The sequence below is a fragment of the Ascaphus truei genome, chromosome 4, assembly GCF_040206685.1.
Source record: "Ascaphus truei isolate aAscTru1 chromosome 4, aAscTru1.hap1, whole genome shotgun sequence".
In the NCBI taxonomy this organism is placed as follows: domain Eukaryota; kingdom Metazoa; phylum Chordata; class Amphibia; order Anura; family Ascaphidae; genus Ascaphus; species Ascaphus truei.
Window position 1 is genome coordinate 214,945,954 of NC_134486.1, and position 12,946 is coordinate 214,958,899.

General features: G+C 45.5%; 1 protein-coding gene across 2 annotated transcripts in view; it reads left to right on the plus strand.

Annotated features, from left to right (window-relative positions):
• Positions 1 to 2,538: 2,538 nt before the first annotated feature.
• EGLN1 (egl-9 family hypoxia inducible factor 1) overlaps positions 2,539 to 12,946 on the plus strand; it is a 64,781-nt gene continuing 54,373 nt past the window's right edge. Inside the window, exons 1-2 of one of the 2 annotated variants that reach the window (XM_075596847.1) lie at positions 2,539 to 3,873; positions 5,607 to 7,732. In XM_075596847.1, the coding sequence (XP_075452962.1) occupies positions 2,983 to 3,873; positions 5,607 to 5,774 (1,059 nt within the window). In that variant the 5' untranslated portion in view covers positions 2,539 to 2,982 and the 3' untranslated portion in view covers positions 5,775 to 7,732. Of the gene's footprint in view, positions 3,874 to 5,606; positions 7,733 to 12,946 lie in introns of those variants that run through there. The other variant, XM_075596846.1, reaches the window with a different exon arrangement.

Here is a 12,946-nt window from a genome sequence, read left to right on the forward strand (position 1 = left end):
AGCTGTGCATTGAGACACAGCATCTCCATGCAGTTCTTACAGGCTTTTTTTTCTATCAGCTATTGCGCTTTACAAGTTTAAGCACGATAGCAGGGTGGGGGGGAAAGCAGCTCGCGCGATCTGGCATATTTTTGCTTGGCCGGAACAACGGCCAAGCAAATTTTTTTCCAATCGTGCGCAAAAACGCGGAGTTCCCCCTATAACCTAGCCTTCAAGCTAAGGCATGTGGGGGATTGGACCCAAGGGAAAGACTATTACACCTCCCCAGAATTAGAAAAACATTTTGCGGGTGAGTTCTCACTGGCAGAACTACTACACACAAACTGGAATAAAATGCCCCAAGAGATCAAATACAACGTACAGCTCAACCCCTTTATAACGCTGTGCTTGGAGTCCAAAGAATCACATCGCATTATAAGCGGATCGCGTTAGAAATAATGTACCATTGTATGCGTTGTACAATAAAGTATTTAAGATACCAATAATCATGTTGTAAAGTATTCATAAATACAAAAATTGGGAGCCACGATTGCAGCGCGTTATAAGCGGATTCGCGTTGTAACGGATCGCGCTATAACGGCGTTGAGCTGTATGAATTAGGGATACAATAGTTACGTGGCGAATAATTAGGAAAAAGTTAAAATTGTCTTACGCAATTTCAAGATTCCTACCTATACAGGGAAATCAGATGTTCCCTCCCAGGAAAGGAACACAGCCACTTTAGCAACTGGGAAAAAAAGGGATAAGAAAACTGCAGGAGTATCTAAGGCGGAGACACGTGGGATGAGTGTGATGTTAGGAAGATGGGAGCAGTGTAGATGAGAAAAGGTGAATTTGAGACACGGAAAGGGTTTGTGAATGAAGGGCCCCTTGTTCTAGTAAATCTAAAGAAAATGTATTTATTTTGAACACTTTATTTAAATTTATTAGAACATTTTTTTAATCAAATATTTATCACGGTAAATGTATTGATTTTGTTATTGTGGGAGTTTTTCTGTTATCAACCAATCTTATAACCTTTTACTGTCCGGCCTTCCTGACTCTCACCTGTCTCCTCTACAATCTAGCCTAAACACTGCTACTAGAATAATTTTACTCTCCTAAATGTATCTCAGCATCTCTCCTATTGAAATCCTTCTCCTGGCTTCTGATTAAATGCTGTATTACTTTCAAACTCCTCCTTTTCTCACATTTATGGCAATACACTCATGTGCCTCTCCTTACATCTCAGTCCTAATTTCTCACTATAGACCTGCCCGACTCTTGCGTTCTGCTCAAGGATGTCTTCTGTCTACCCCTTTTGTATCTAAAGCCCTATTCCGCCAAAACATCTCTCACTTACTGCCCCACACCTCTCAAATGAACTTCCCTCAATGTCCAACTAGCACCATCTCTAACCACCTTTTAAGGCCCATCTTAAAACACACCTCTTTAAGTATTTGGGTAGCTCCATTGGCTGAGGAAGCTTTTATTGTCCCGGCGACAGCGCGTCAAAAACAAATATTTTGAATCCGTCGCATGCTCTTATAGTAGGAGCGACGCAACGGCTTGGTCGCGATCGCTGAAAGTAAATTACATTTTTTTCATTAGCCGCAGCGTGACATCAGCGTCACCGAGACTATATGCATTTACCGTGAGCCCTTGCAGACGCACTTACCATAACACCCCCTACTGTTTCTGTACATTCTCCCTACTTTTCCTAATGTCTACTGTTTATTGTAATGTATGAAGCGCTTATTCCTAATATATCATGTGGCTTACTGCAGTAAAGCGCAATGTACATGCATGGCGCTATATATATATATACATACATACTGTATGACAGCATTTAGATATACATCCTGTCACTAAAATATGTCAGATGCTTATAAAGGTTACTGTACATAAGCTTTGTGACCAAATGTTTCTCCAAATTCGAAGATTGAATATTTTATTGCCTTCAATACACGTAGCCTTTTTCTAGATTCTTTAGGTCTAAGATAATGATGCCGATAAAACTTATGCCACAGAATATTCTGAAGAATGTGTCAGGGGCTAGACTCAGTCAGCCACCTCTTGCAGGGACAGATTGTACAGTGGACAGCAGGAGAAAGAGGAGTGGCAACAAATGAAAAAGGAGGGAGGAGCTGCCTGGGATAGCTCGCTGCTGTTAACATGTAAACAAACGAAAGGGTTATCAATAGATTTACTTCACGAGGTTTCTGCAGCATAAATATTGCTTCAATCTTTTTAAAATACAATCCAAATAACTTTGCGGAAATGTTTAATAAGTGTGTTTTTGACACAGCACCACCACTACTGCTGCGCTCAATGCAATTGTGCAAGACAGGAAGCCACGTACGTCTTCCTCCAGTAGCATAGCATGAAACTAAATATCCAATCACAACCTGACAGCTCCCGGAATTGTGGGTATTGTGGGTCATGTTAAATAGACATGTGTGCACTTGCATAGAGCTTTATAACAAGCAGGACTACAACTCCCGTGAAACCCATTCTGCGTCAAGGAGGTAGCAGATCACATGATACCAGCCAACCAATCAGCAGGAACCAGACTCAGAAAGAGGCTAGCCACTCACTCCCACCGTCTCGTCTGCTCAGCCTGGGTGGCTGAGGACTAGTTTAAGCTGTTACTAAAAACAAAACTCGTAGTTGTGTTATGTCACCTGTTGATTAATGTATTCATTTGGAGCTAGCAATGGCTAAATGAAGCCCAAATGGCGAAAACTCGCCTACTAACAAGTCTGTCAACCGGCTTTTGGACACTTGACAGTTAAGAACATTTTGGCTCGTGCGCTAACATTGAGGGTCTCGCGCCCAGTACGCAGTCGCATTTTCACTTGTCTGTGGCCATCTGACAGGAGGAGGAGGAGGGGGCAGGTTGGATCCGCAACCTGAGCTCGGAACACCCCCCTTTTCTCGCCGCTTCCCCCTTCTTGGCACCTGCCTGTCCGGGGGGAGGGGGGAAGGCAAGAAGCGATCACCATGGCTGGTGGTGGTGGAGGAGGAGGAGGAGGAGGTGCGGGCTGCGAGGGCAGCTGTCAGAGTGAACGTGACCGTGAATTCTGCGAGCTGTGCGGGAAGATGGAGAACCTGCTGCGGTGCGGCCGCTGCCGAAGCTCCTTCTACTGCAGCAAAGATCACCAGCGGCAGGACTGGAAGAAGCACAAACTGTTTTGCAGAGGAGCCCCAGCAGCCGTCCCCGTGGAATCTGCTTCTCACACCGCTGAGGCCATTGACCCCACAAAACACCCTTCTCCCTCATTTCCGTCAGCGACACGATCCGTGGATGTGAAGTCCCCCAGCGAGGCTGCCGCAGTGGGGTCTGACATTCTGGTAGCCGGAGCCCCCTCAAAAGACACTGTTCATGCCGATGTGCCAAGCCCCGGTGGGTTCAGGGAGCAGGAGGTGGTGGTCGGAGGGGCCACGCTGAGGGCCTTGAAGGAGGAGGATTACACGCAGAAGTCCGGGGCGGCCGGAGGAAGCAGCGCAGCAAGGAAAGGTGGGGAGGAGGGGGGAGCAGGCAGACCCAATGGTCAGACCAAACCGCTGTCGCAGAAGTTGGCCCTGGAGTACATCATTCCCTGCATGAACAAGCATGGCATCTGCGTGCTGGATGACTTCCTGGGCAAGGAGGTTGGGGAGAGGATCAGCAGCGAGGTGCAAGCCCTGCACGGCACAGGGCGCTTCACGGACGGGCAGCTGGTGACTCAGAAGAGCGACTCGCCCCGGGACATCCGCGGAGACCAGATCACCTGGGTGCAGGGTAAGGAGCCCGACTGCAAAGCTATCGGGCACCTGATGAACAGTATGGATGACCTGATCCGGCACTGCAATGGGAAGCTCGGCAATTTTAGGATTAACGGCAGGACTAAGGTGAGGTCTCTCCCTCTCTCCTTTTCATCTTTGTATGTACAGTATCCCTTGTTAAGGTCTGAAACTGCTCTTCTCAGTGAAACTGGCTGATCTGTATATTGTAATCGCCACCCAAACCTGCTCCCTCCTTGGGCCGCGCTTATAGTGCCGGCGACGCAACGTCGCCCGAAAACATGCATTGCCGCCGCATGCACTTATAGTAAGCGCGACGGCGACAATGCGACAGAGCGCCGTCGCGAAAACTGGTACCCGGCAAAATTTGATATTTCAAGGGCTGTCGCCTCGTGATGGCCCTTGAACAAATCAAATGGCCGGAAACCCGCGCCGCCGCCCGGTGAAATATAACATTCGCCTGTGAAGGTCGCCATCGGCACTATACGCGCGGCCGTAGGCAACGTACAACCTAATTCAGTCCCATCACTGAATTTGGGCAGCAGGATATTTCATTTGCATTTTCTCCTATAGGTCTGCTCCTCTTCATACTTATATGACTAGGCCACTGTGCGTTTTGCATGTCCCATCAATAGTCACTCTAAGAAATTCACACCTGGTCACTTACGGTTTGGTACTGGTCCCCTCTACTAACAAGGGATTGTAGTAATTTACAACAATCTGTTACATGCTTCCTTTTTCACCCCACCCATATACTCCCTGCAAACATGCCTTAATATGGGTGTCACGTACGGTACCCTGCTAGCACACGACCTGCATACGGGACAAGGGTTAATACTCGCGCCCACAAGTGCTACCACTTTTCACCTCCGCAAAGGTCCGTCAAATGGACAATATCTCCACTACAGGATCAAGAATCAATACACAACCCGTAAGCTGACCCACCCTTCACCTCTGCAAAGGTCCCTCAAATGAGTAGTATCTCTCCTCAATCCGTCCCAATATACCACCGCCGCGAACAGCACACAAGTGAGCACGTGACTTAGACATACAACCAGGGTTAATACACACGGCTACTCTAGCAACCTCCCTTTCTCCTCTGCAAGGAACCAGTGAGTTAATATTAACCCCTACTCAATTGCAAATCAGATCTATATACTGCCACCACCTGGGGATATGCAAATATGATAAAAGATATCAGACTAATATTTGCCAGGGCCTCAGGTCCCTGTTTGTGAGACGCATCAATACATTCAGGCACTAATGGCGGACACACTGAGACTAAATATAACAGTGTAATCCTAAAATTAAGAGAAATATTAATATCTTTCTCTTAGTACCTGCTAGGCCTCATGTGTCTGTAATCATTATATGTGAGGTTCCACAAATACACACATGTAATTTTTAGCATTTTCAGCAGAGAACGTCACATGATATTCTCATTTAATAAGGTCACCCTTGGTTTGATACCTTCGGTAGCCACACCCCTGGCCATCCATACACCCCCTGCTGAGAAATCCTTTGAAGCTCATTCTCCTGTGTACAGAAAGTTGTCACAGGGGCTATATTTTACACCCAAGTCTCCAGACATTGCCCTTATCTTGACTCTACCCGCCATATACACTAGGCCTGCAAAAAGGTGTTAACATACAATGAACCCACTCTTAGCTGTAGCTCATTAACCCCTTAAGCACCAGAGGGATTAAAAATACCCAATATCTCATGACTGTCATGACAATGGGTATTAACCCTTTGTACGTAGCCACTACAACCAGGGTCTGGACTGCAGGGACCCCATGCCATAGAAACTACATCCTAATAATCCTGCCCTTTTTTTCTAGGGGAGATCGCATTCTGCGCTCCTGATGTCGCATCCATGGTCGGTGAGACTGCACGGAGGAGTGCAAGCACGGTGCGATCACAATGCCTTAAAGCTGCAGTTCAAGCTCCCTATTTTTTTTTTTTTTTTTACTTCAATAGTTTCATGTGGGCCATCTCTACTAACCTAAAGAACTGCATAGCTGCCGGTCAATTCGTTCTCCGTCTATTGATCGGCAAAGTTTGGCGACATCTTTAAATATGGGGAATGTAAATGGTTGCTATAGCAACAAGCATGCTTTTAAAAATAGAATACAAGAAAATTGGTCTTTCAAAGTTGTTTTATTTTAAAACATAAAATGCTAAAAGTATTCTTACTACAGAACTGTTTATTAAAAAAGACCACACATGCAGGATATTGCATGAACTGCAGCTTTAAGGCAATGATAGCGGCCATAGACTGCGTGTACCAGCGCGATGGGGCGCGCAGAATTGTATACATTTGATTCTGCGACGGCCAGGTCACGTGAACGGTTTGCCCAATGAGGGCGAACCAGCTCCATGACATCAAGGCCACGCCATCCGACACTCCTTCCGGTTGTGTCTACTCAGGCCACAAATTGCTGCAGCTAAAACGCGGGTTGCGTCACGTGTAAAGTCGCAAGCTCATCATGGACCCAACCTGAAGCGGAAGGACAACTACTCCCCTCAAACAGTTACCAGTACTTTTAACACCTTTTGTACCTTCCAGTATCAATTCACAAGGCAGGACAATATTATTGAACAAATTGGGTTTATTTGGGCAGGCCCGCAGACATACAAAAGTTGCAGTAAATACATTACGTCAGGGGGGAGTAACTAGCCTCCACTAGGTGCTGGGCGCCTCGTTCAGGTAGGCTTACTGTGACGGTGAGGGGGTACCCAGGCCAGTAAATAAAGGTATTAGGCCCGGCTGGGTGCTCCTGAGCCATATTGGGGAATTATAGAGTGCCAGCTCTGCGACCAAGTAATGGCAGTAACACTGTAATTGTATTAAAAATGTCTGTGTCCCCCACCAGTTATAAGGCAGTGATAATATCATGGTTTAAATGTATGAGTTATTGTACCCATGTTTCCCTGTAACCCGCACAAAGGAAAAATGGTTTAAAAAAGTAGCAGCGCATAGCATTTAGCTAACTTCGGCTAGGAAGGTCCTAGAGCGCTGAGTTTTGCTGTGAGTGCTGCTGAGTAAAATCAATTAAAAGGTTATGCTGCAATTTTTATAAAGTTATGTGAAAATTGATGAATCAAAGTCCCCCTCTTTTAATTGTGCCAACATTGTAGACATGAGGCGGTTTTCATTCAGGCAGCCGGGTCAGCGGAAACACTTATAAGTACCATACTTTAAGGATGCATAGCAGGGAATTCCTGTGAGTGAGTCATGCATAATTTAGCCCCGGACTTGTAAGACGTCCCACTGACATGATCCCAGGATGTCTGGAAAAGTCTGGAGTTTAAAAGGTTTCGACATCGTAAGGTGTTAAGCGGGGAGGGTTAAATACAAGTATCCTCATCCTAGTAGATGTCCGGGTGAAGTAGACAAGATGTCGCCAGGAAAAGGGGTTTGGTATGCTAAGCGGCGAAGGTGCGAGGTTCGCGCATGCCCTTAGCATACTAAGAAGCCCTCTGCTCGGTGCTGTAAGATACTGGCAACCTGGGGATAGGTGGGCATATTTAGTTCCCACGCAGCGATTGGCTGCAGAGCTTAAAGATAGGGGTTTTGACTGTTTTAATAATCCCTGCAGCCGATCAGAAATCAGAAATCAGATTCATCATGCGGTGTTGTAATATCGTAACCAAGATTTGTATCCAGCTTCAAAAGTTCATAAGAACTAAGGACTTTCAAACTAATTGTACGGCGGTAGAACGAAGCAATCAGCTCCGGCGGAGAAATAAGGGTTGCGCGCGGCGCCCCTAGCCAAAGACTGTTTTGTGGCTCTCTGCACAATCCCCGCCCCTGGGAAATTGTGCCTAGAGACTCTGTTTCTGAAAAGTTCGTTTTAGGAACGGATGATTTCATTTTGCCCCATCCCAGTAAGTGTATTTTCGTTAATATTTTGTAAATCAAGCTGTGTATGTTGATTCTATAAATAAATTACAATTTATTTTATCTCTTGCTTTCGTCAATCAAATGATCTGGTGTTAAAAGTGCTGGTCTCCCGTGACACTCGGGCTGCGTCCATGGTACCACAGACCGCGCGGATGCGTCCGCATTCTGAGCGAACAGACTGCCTTAAGGCTGTGTTCACGTACATGCGGCGTGCCTGCGCGCGCGCGGAGGCAGGAGGGGGTGTGCGATGCGTGAGAAATCGGTTGAAACTGATTTCTCGCGCGACAGGGCGGTCACGTGAGCGGTTCGCCCAATGAGGGCGAACCAGCTCCGTGACGTCACTAGGAACGCCACCAGGAACGCCCCCGAAGGCCCAAGTACTATGACCAGGGAGAGCACCCGCTTTCCCTCAGCCTCCGCGTGTCTACGCACGGGCTTTGGCACCATATCAGCAGCCTTACCCTTTCCGCTCCATGTCCAGGACCACACGGTACTCTTTTTGGCAGAGCCACTGCGCTCTCCACGCTGGTTTCTGCTCTATCCAATTCTCAGAACAGTGTCGCCAGACCTTGCTCCCTGCACTTCTCCTCCGCTTGGCCAGGCTGCTCCGGCACTTCTTTGCCGAGCCCCTGCCGATCACATCACTGGAGGAAGCCTGGGACCAGGAAAAAACGTGGGAACTTGGCCACGAATTACAGGACTTGCCCTCAGCTCGGCCAGGCTTCTCCGTGCCGAGTGCTTTGCTATTGGGAGCAAAGCACTTTCGAAAAGCCCACCATCACTTCACCGGACCAAGCCGAAGGTTGCTCTGGTTCTCTGATCAGCCAGTCCCCTTACATAGGACAACTGCTTTACTTGGCAAGCCCATTACCGACCGCTGGGTAGGCTCCACAGAGTCTGGCTACAACAAAGGGTCTCACCTGCTTAGAGCCCATCCGCAGACCTTTTCCTCCAACCTTCTCCGCCTGTCAGATGTCTGGACACCTAGCCCATCCGTTCCTTTGCGTCATTTCATGCAGGCCCTCCGGCTAACTGCATAGTAATGGATACCTATCTAACTACACTGAGTACTTGTAATTGAAAACTTGTGCTCTAAAACTTAATCTAAAACTTGGTTTTAAAACGGGCTCCTGCTCTGTGTTTTAAAACCCAATTGTAGAACTTGCTGCATTAGTACTCCACAATACTCTGTCTTTATCTACAGACGCGTACCCGAAAATCATTTTAACCCTAATTGCGTCCCCCTTCCCCCCCCCCCCCCAACATTTGCCTTTAAAATTCTGTTCCCAAAGTCCCAGTCCTGCAGCTATTTCTTATGAGGGACACTAACCTCATAGGACATCTATTGCATATACACTCACAGGGTACAGTTTAAGGAAACTTGGTTACAGGGGAATACATTAACATATTTTACTGATCCTAAGAGCTGACACAAATATCCCATTAAACACGTTTTTTAGGGGCAGCCATCCGGGCTTCACCTTTTTCAGTAAGGCCGCCTACCGTCACATTGCTCGTCATATTTTTTTTGCATTTTATGGTTTTTTACTTTGGTTAATAGACCTTTTTGACTAGTGCTGGTTTTTTTATTTTTTAAATCTATAAACAGAAAAAAAAGAAAAAGCACCCAATCCTAGTGTGATACTAGTGGATAAAATGTAATGATCCTTTGGACAATAACCATTAAAAACTCACAAAAATCCGAAAGTAATGAGCGTTGTATGAGTAAACTCATGCCCCAACATGCTTCCTTAAGACGCTGCTCTGCCCGATCTGTTGTGGGATATCCTCACCTCTCCAAAGTGTCTCATTAATGTGATTTTTCGTACATATTTGTTTAGGTCTACAAATAAATTGAATCTATTTGGTAAACTGCTTGGTGCAAACTTTTCATGTCTATAAGGGGTAAATTGACCTGACTATCCCTTCTATCTGTGGCATAGTCATTGGTGTCTCTAGAGAATTTTGTTTTTCCGTTCAATTATCTCCTTTTCAAAACTCATTACCCTTCTATTGACTAGATCAGCGGGGCGCAAGATTATTCGGGGGGGGGGAGGTTGCAGGGGTCCCACGCTCTTCCCCCAAGGCATTTAAATTAATGCCGGGGTATCGCGTGAGGCCTCTGCAACTTAACTTAACCTTCTCTTCGGCGACGCGGCGTCAAATGACACCGCAGGATCATGTGACATCACGTTGGCATGGCGACGTGACCCCGCAACGTAATTTGACGCTGGGAGCTGCAGAGAGGAGGTAAGGGAGGGTTATTTCTCAATAATCGCTAAGCAGTAAGAGACAATGTGCTATATGTATTGTATATTGAGTGACTTAAAAATCATTTAATTGATATGCATTAACATTGGTGTTGCCTTTCTTGTTGTGTACTTAAGACTAGTAAAGTACAAAATTAAGAGAGAAAAATATCCTTTTGCCTCCACGTTGTCTATCTGACTTTGATCTTTAGTTCTCATACACATTCCAGAGTGATGGTGGAAACTCGGTGCATTTGTAATTTATGTATAGTAATTACCAATATATCACCGATTTATCTTGTTAAAAAGAATTTCGCTTTTTATTTTTTTTTTCTTGACATTTTTCAAGGGTGGGAAGAAACAGTCTGTAGCATACAGTATTTAACTTTTTTTGCAGCCCTTATGCTACAGTAGGTTGGTAAGATATAGGTAGTATGGTTAGTGCTTATTGAATACACTGGTTTGCAGAAGTATTTATCCCCTATGTATGCACAGTTTTTCAAACTAATTTTTTTTTAAAAATTTTATTCTAAGCAACAAGTCTGTATTGTTAAACTGAACACGGTTATATGAGGAGGTTAAATGTCAGCAAAGGAAATATACAAAATCAAATGTACTGGTTGCATAACTGTGACGGGAGTGGGTAACCAGGCTACACAATAAAGGTTTAAGCCCATCTGGTTACCCCTGAAACTATGGGGTCCCAGGCAGCTACCTAGCACCATAAACCAGGCACCAGGGATTATACATGTGAAAAATAGTGACCTCTTCTTTTCCTGTTTTACATGTTCCCTTTGCCCTAGAAACGTGAAACTTCTTGTGTGTAATTTTTATGTGGGATATTTGGGTCAAAATTCAATTATTTTGTTTGCAGGAGTTCGGGGGCCAAAGATACACCGGTAGTCCATTATTTGTCCAAGAAGTGCAGGCACTATTTGCCGGTACACAAGTGGAATTACACCGGGGCTACCCGGTGTCCCCTAGACTCCTGGTTTTCGAGCCCAGATCCATCTCCTGCACAGATATGGGTTTCCCCAAGAGATATTGTGTAATAAAACATATTTTATTATGAGTTGTGCATTTACTATAAATGTCTTCAGCCAGCATATACAAAGGTGCCGGGAAGTGTGGATAGACATCGTAGTTTAAAGGGGAGATGGGATGTTGAGAGGTGTCTGGGTGCTAAGTGGCTGGGGCAGGGCGGAGTACTGTCCGGATAACGGAGACCCCCTGCGGCGAGGACTCTGGACTGCCAGACTGTGTGGAGCCTGCCCAGTAGGTAGCATTGGGTTGACTGGGGTAATCGGCAGAATGTTTGCACGTTTCCCATTGGTAAATTCATGTCCCGCCCACGGGGCATCCCCAGCCAGGTTTGGGCCCCCCATTCCTATTGGCTGGTGGGAAGGAATTACCACGCTCTGGTTGCTCCTCCTTCCACCATGCTGAACATACAGTAGAACCACAGAAGGTATGTAAGGAGAAGCCCCATCAGAGAACCAGATGATACTGTCTTGGACAAAGGCAGGCTTTTCAAAGTTGCTCTGTTGCGAATAGCAGAGCAACTGGCTTAATTTTTTGCTAACATTTTTTTTTTAAATTTTAGCTAAAAAAGCCTGCTAGCTGGGGCTAAGTCAGACTCGAGGACCAAGTTTTTGTTTTAGAACGTAGCGTCATGGATAAGATTTTTAGCCGAAAAGATGACCAGGAGAGCCGGGTGGATTTCCCGGTCAGGGTAAGCCTTCCGAAACATGCACCCTGCACCTATTTTAGCCCAGATTTCTCACCCAGCGCCCCAGTATGTGTGTATTTCCTGTATCTTTATATTTCCTAATTTTATTCCACTACTGTGTTTTGCCTAGTGAATGATCCCGGTATAAATTTGTTAAAAGTCCTAGTCTCCCGTGACAATAACTATTCGGCCCATTAAGTTAGTAGTTGGTAGAAGCTGCTTTTGCAGCAATTACTGTTGATTCTCTCTTTTGGAAAGGTCTCTACTGCCTTGGCACAGTAGGATGGTGACATCTTTTGCCCACTCTTCACGGAAACATTGATTCAGTTCTGATAAGTCTGTGATCATCGATGGACTGCAATCTTCTAGTCTAGTCATACAGGTTCAATTGAATTTAAGTCAGGATTTTGTCTGGGCCATTAAAGACCATTAATTATCTACTTGGTCAACCACGCCACTGTGGCTTTGTGCTTTAGGTCATTGTCCTGCTGAAATGTGAATTTCCTCCCCGATTTCAGATTCTTGGCTGAATCAAACAGGTTTTCCTCAAAAATGTGCCTGTACTTTGCACCATCCATTCTCCCCTCTATCATGTCATGATTCCCAGTCCCTGCTAAAGAGAAGTATCCCAGTAACATGATGTTACCACCACCATGGTCAACTGTCAACAGTTGGGGTGATGTTGACTGGGTGATGTGCAGTGTTGGGCCTGCGCCAGACATGATACTTGAAATTTAAACCAAAAACTTACATTTTTGTTTCGTCTGACCACAAAATCTTTTTCCACATGTTTGCAGTATCACCTATTTAATTTTTCACAATCTCCTTACGTAAGTTGAGATGAGTCTTTTTGAGTAATGGTTTCTTTCTTGCCATTCGTCCATACAGGCCGGCTTATTTATGTGTGAACAGTTGCTCAGACACAAAACTTTGCAAATCACTCAAGGTCATTGTTGGTTTGAGTGACATCAAGAACCATCTTCCTGCTTGCCCAGCTGCTCAGTTTGAGAGGGTGATCTGATCTGGGTGGTCTGATCTGGGTGGTATGATGCATCTTCTACTTAATTATGGTCTTCACTGTGCTGAGATGGTTAATCAGCACCATTTTACATTTTCTTGTACCCTTCTCCTACTCTGTGCCTATCTAGCACTTTATCCCTGACTTGGTTCAAAAGCTTTTTGGTCTTTATGGTTGCTCTTTTGGATCACTGTGTGATTTGCCGCTTCAATAGCTTTATATACCTGAGGGAAATGATCTACAAGTTTAAACCACTTTAATTACATATGCGCAAAACT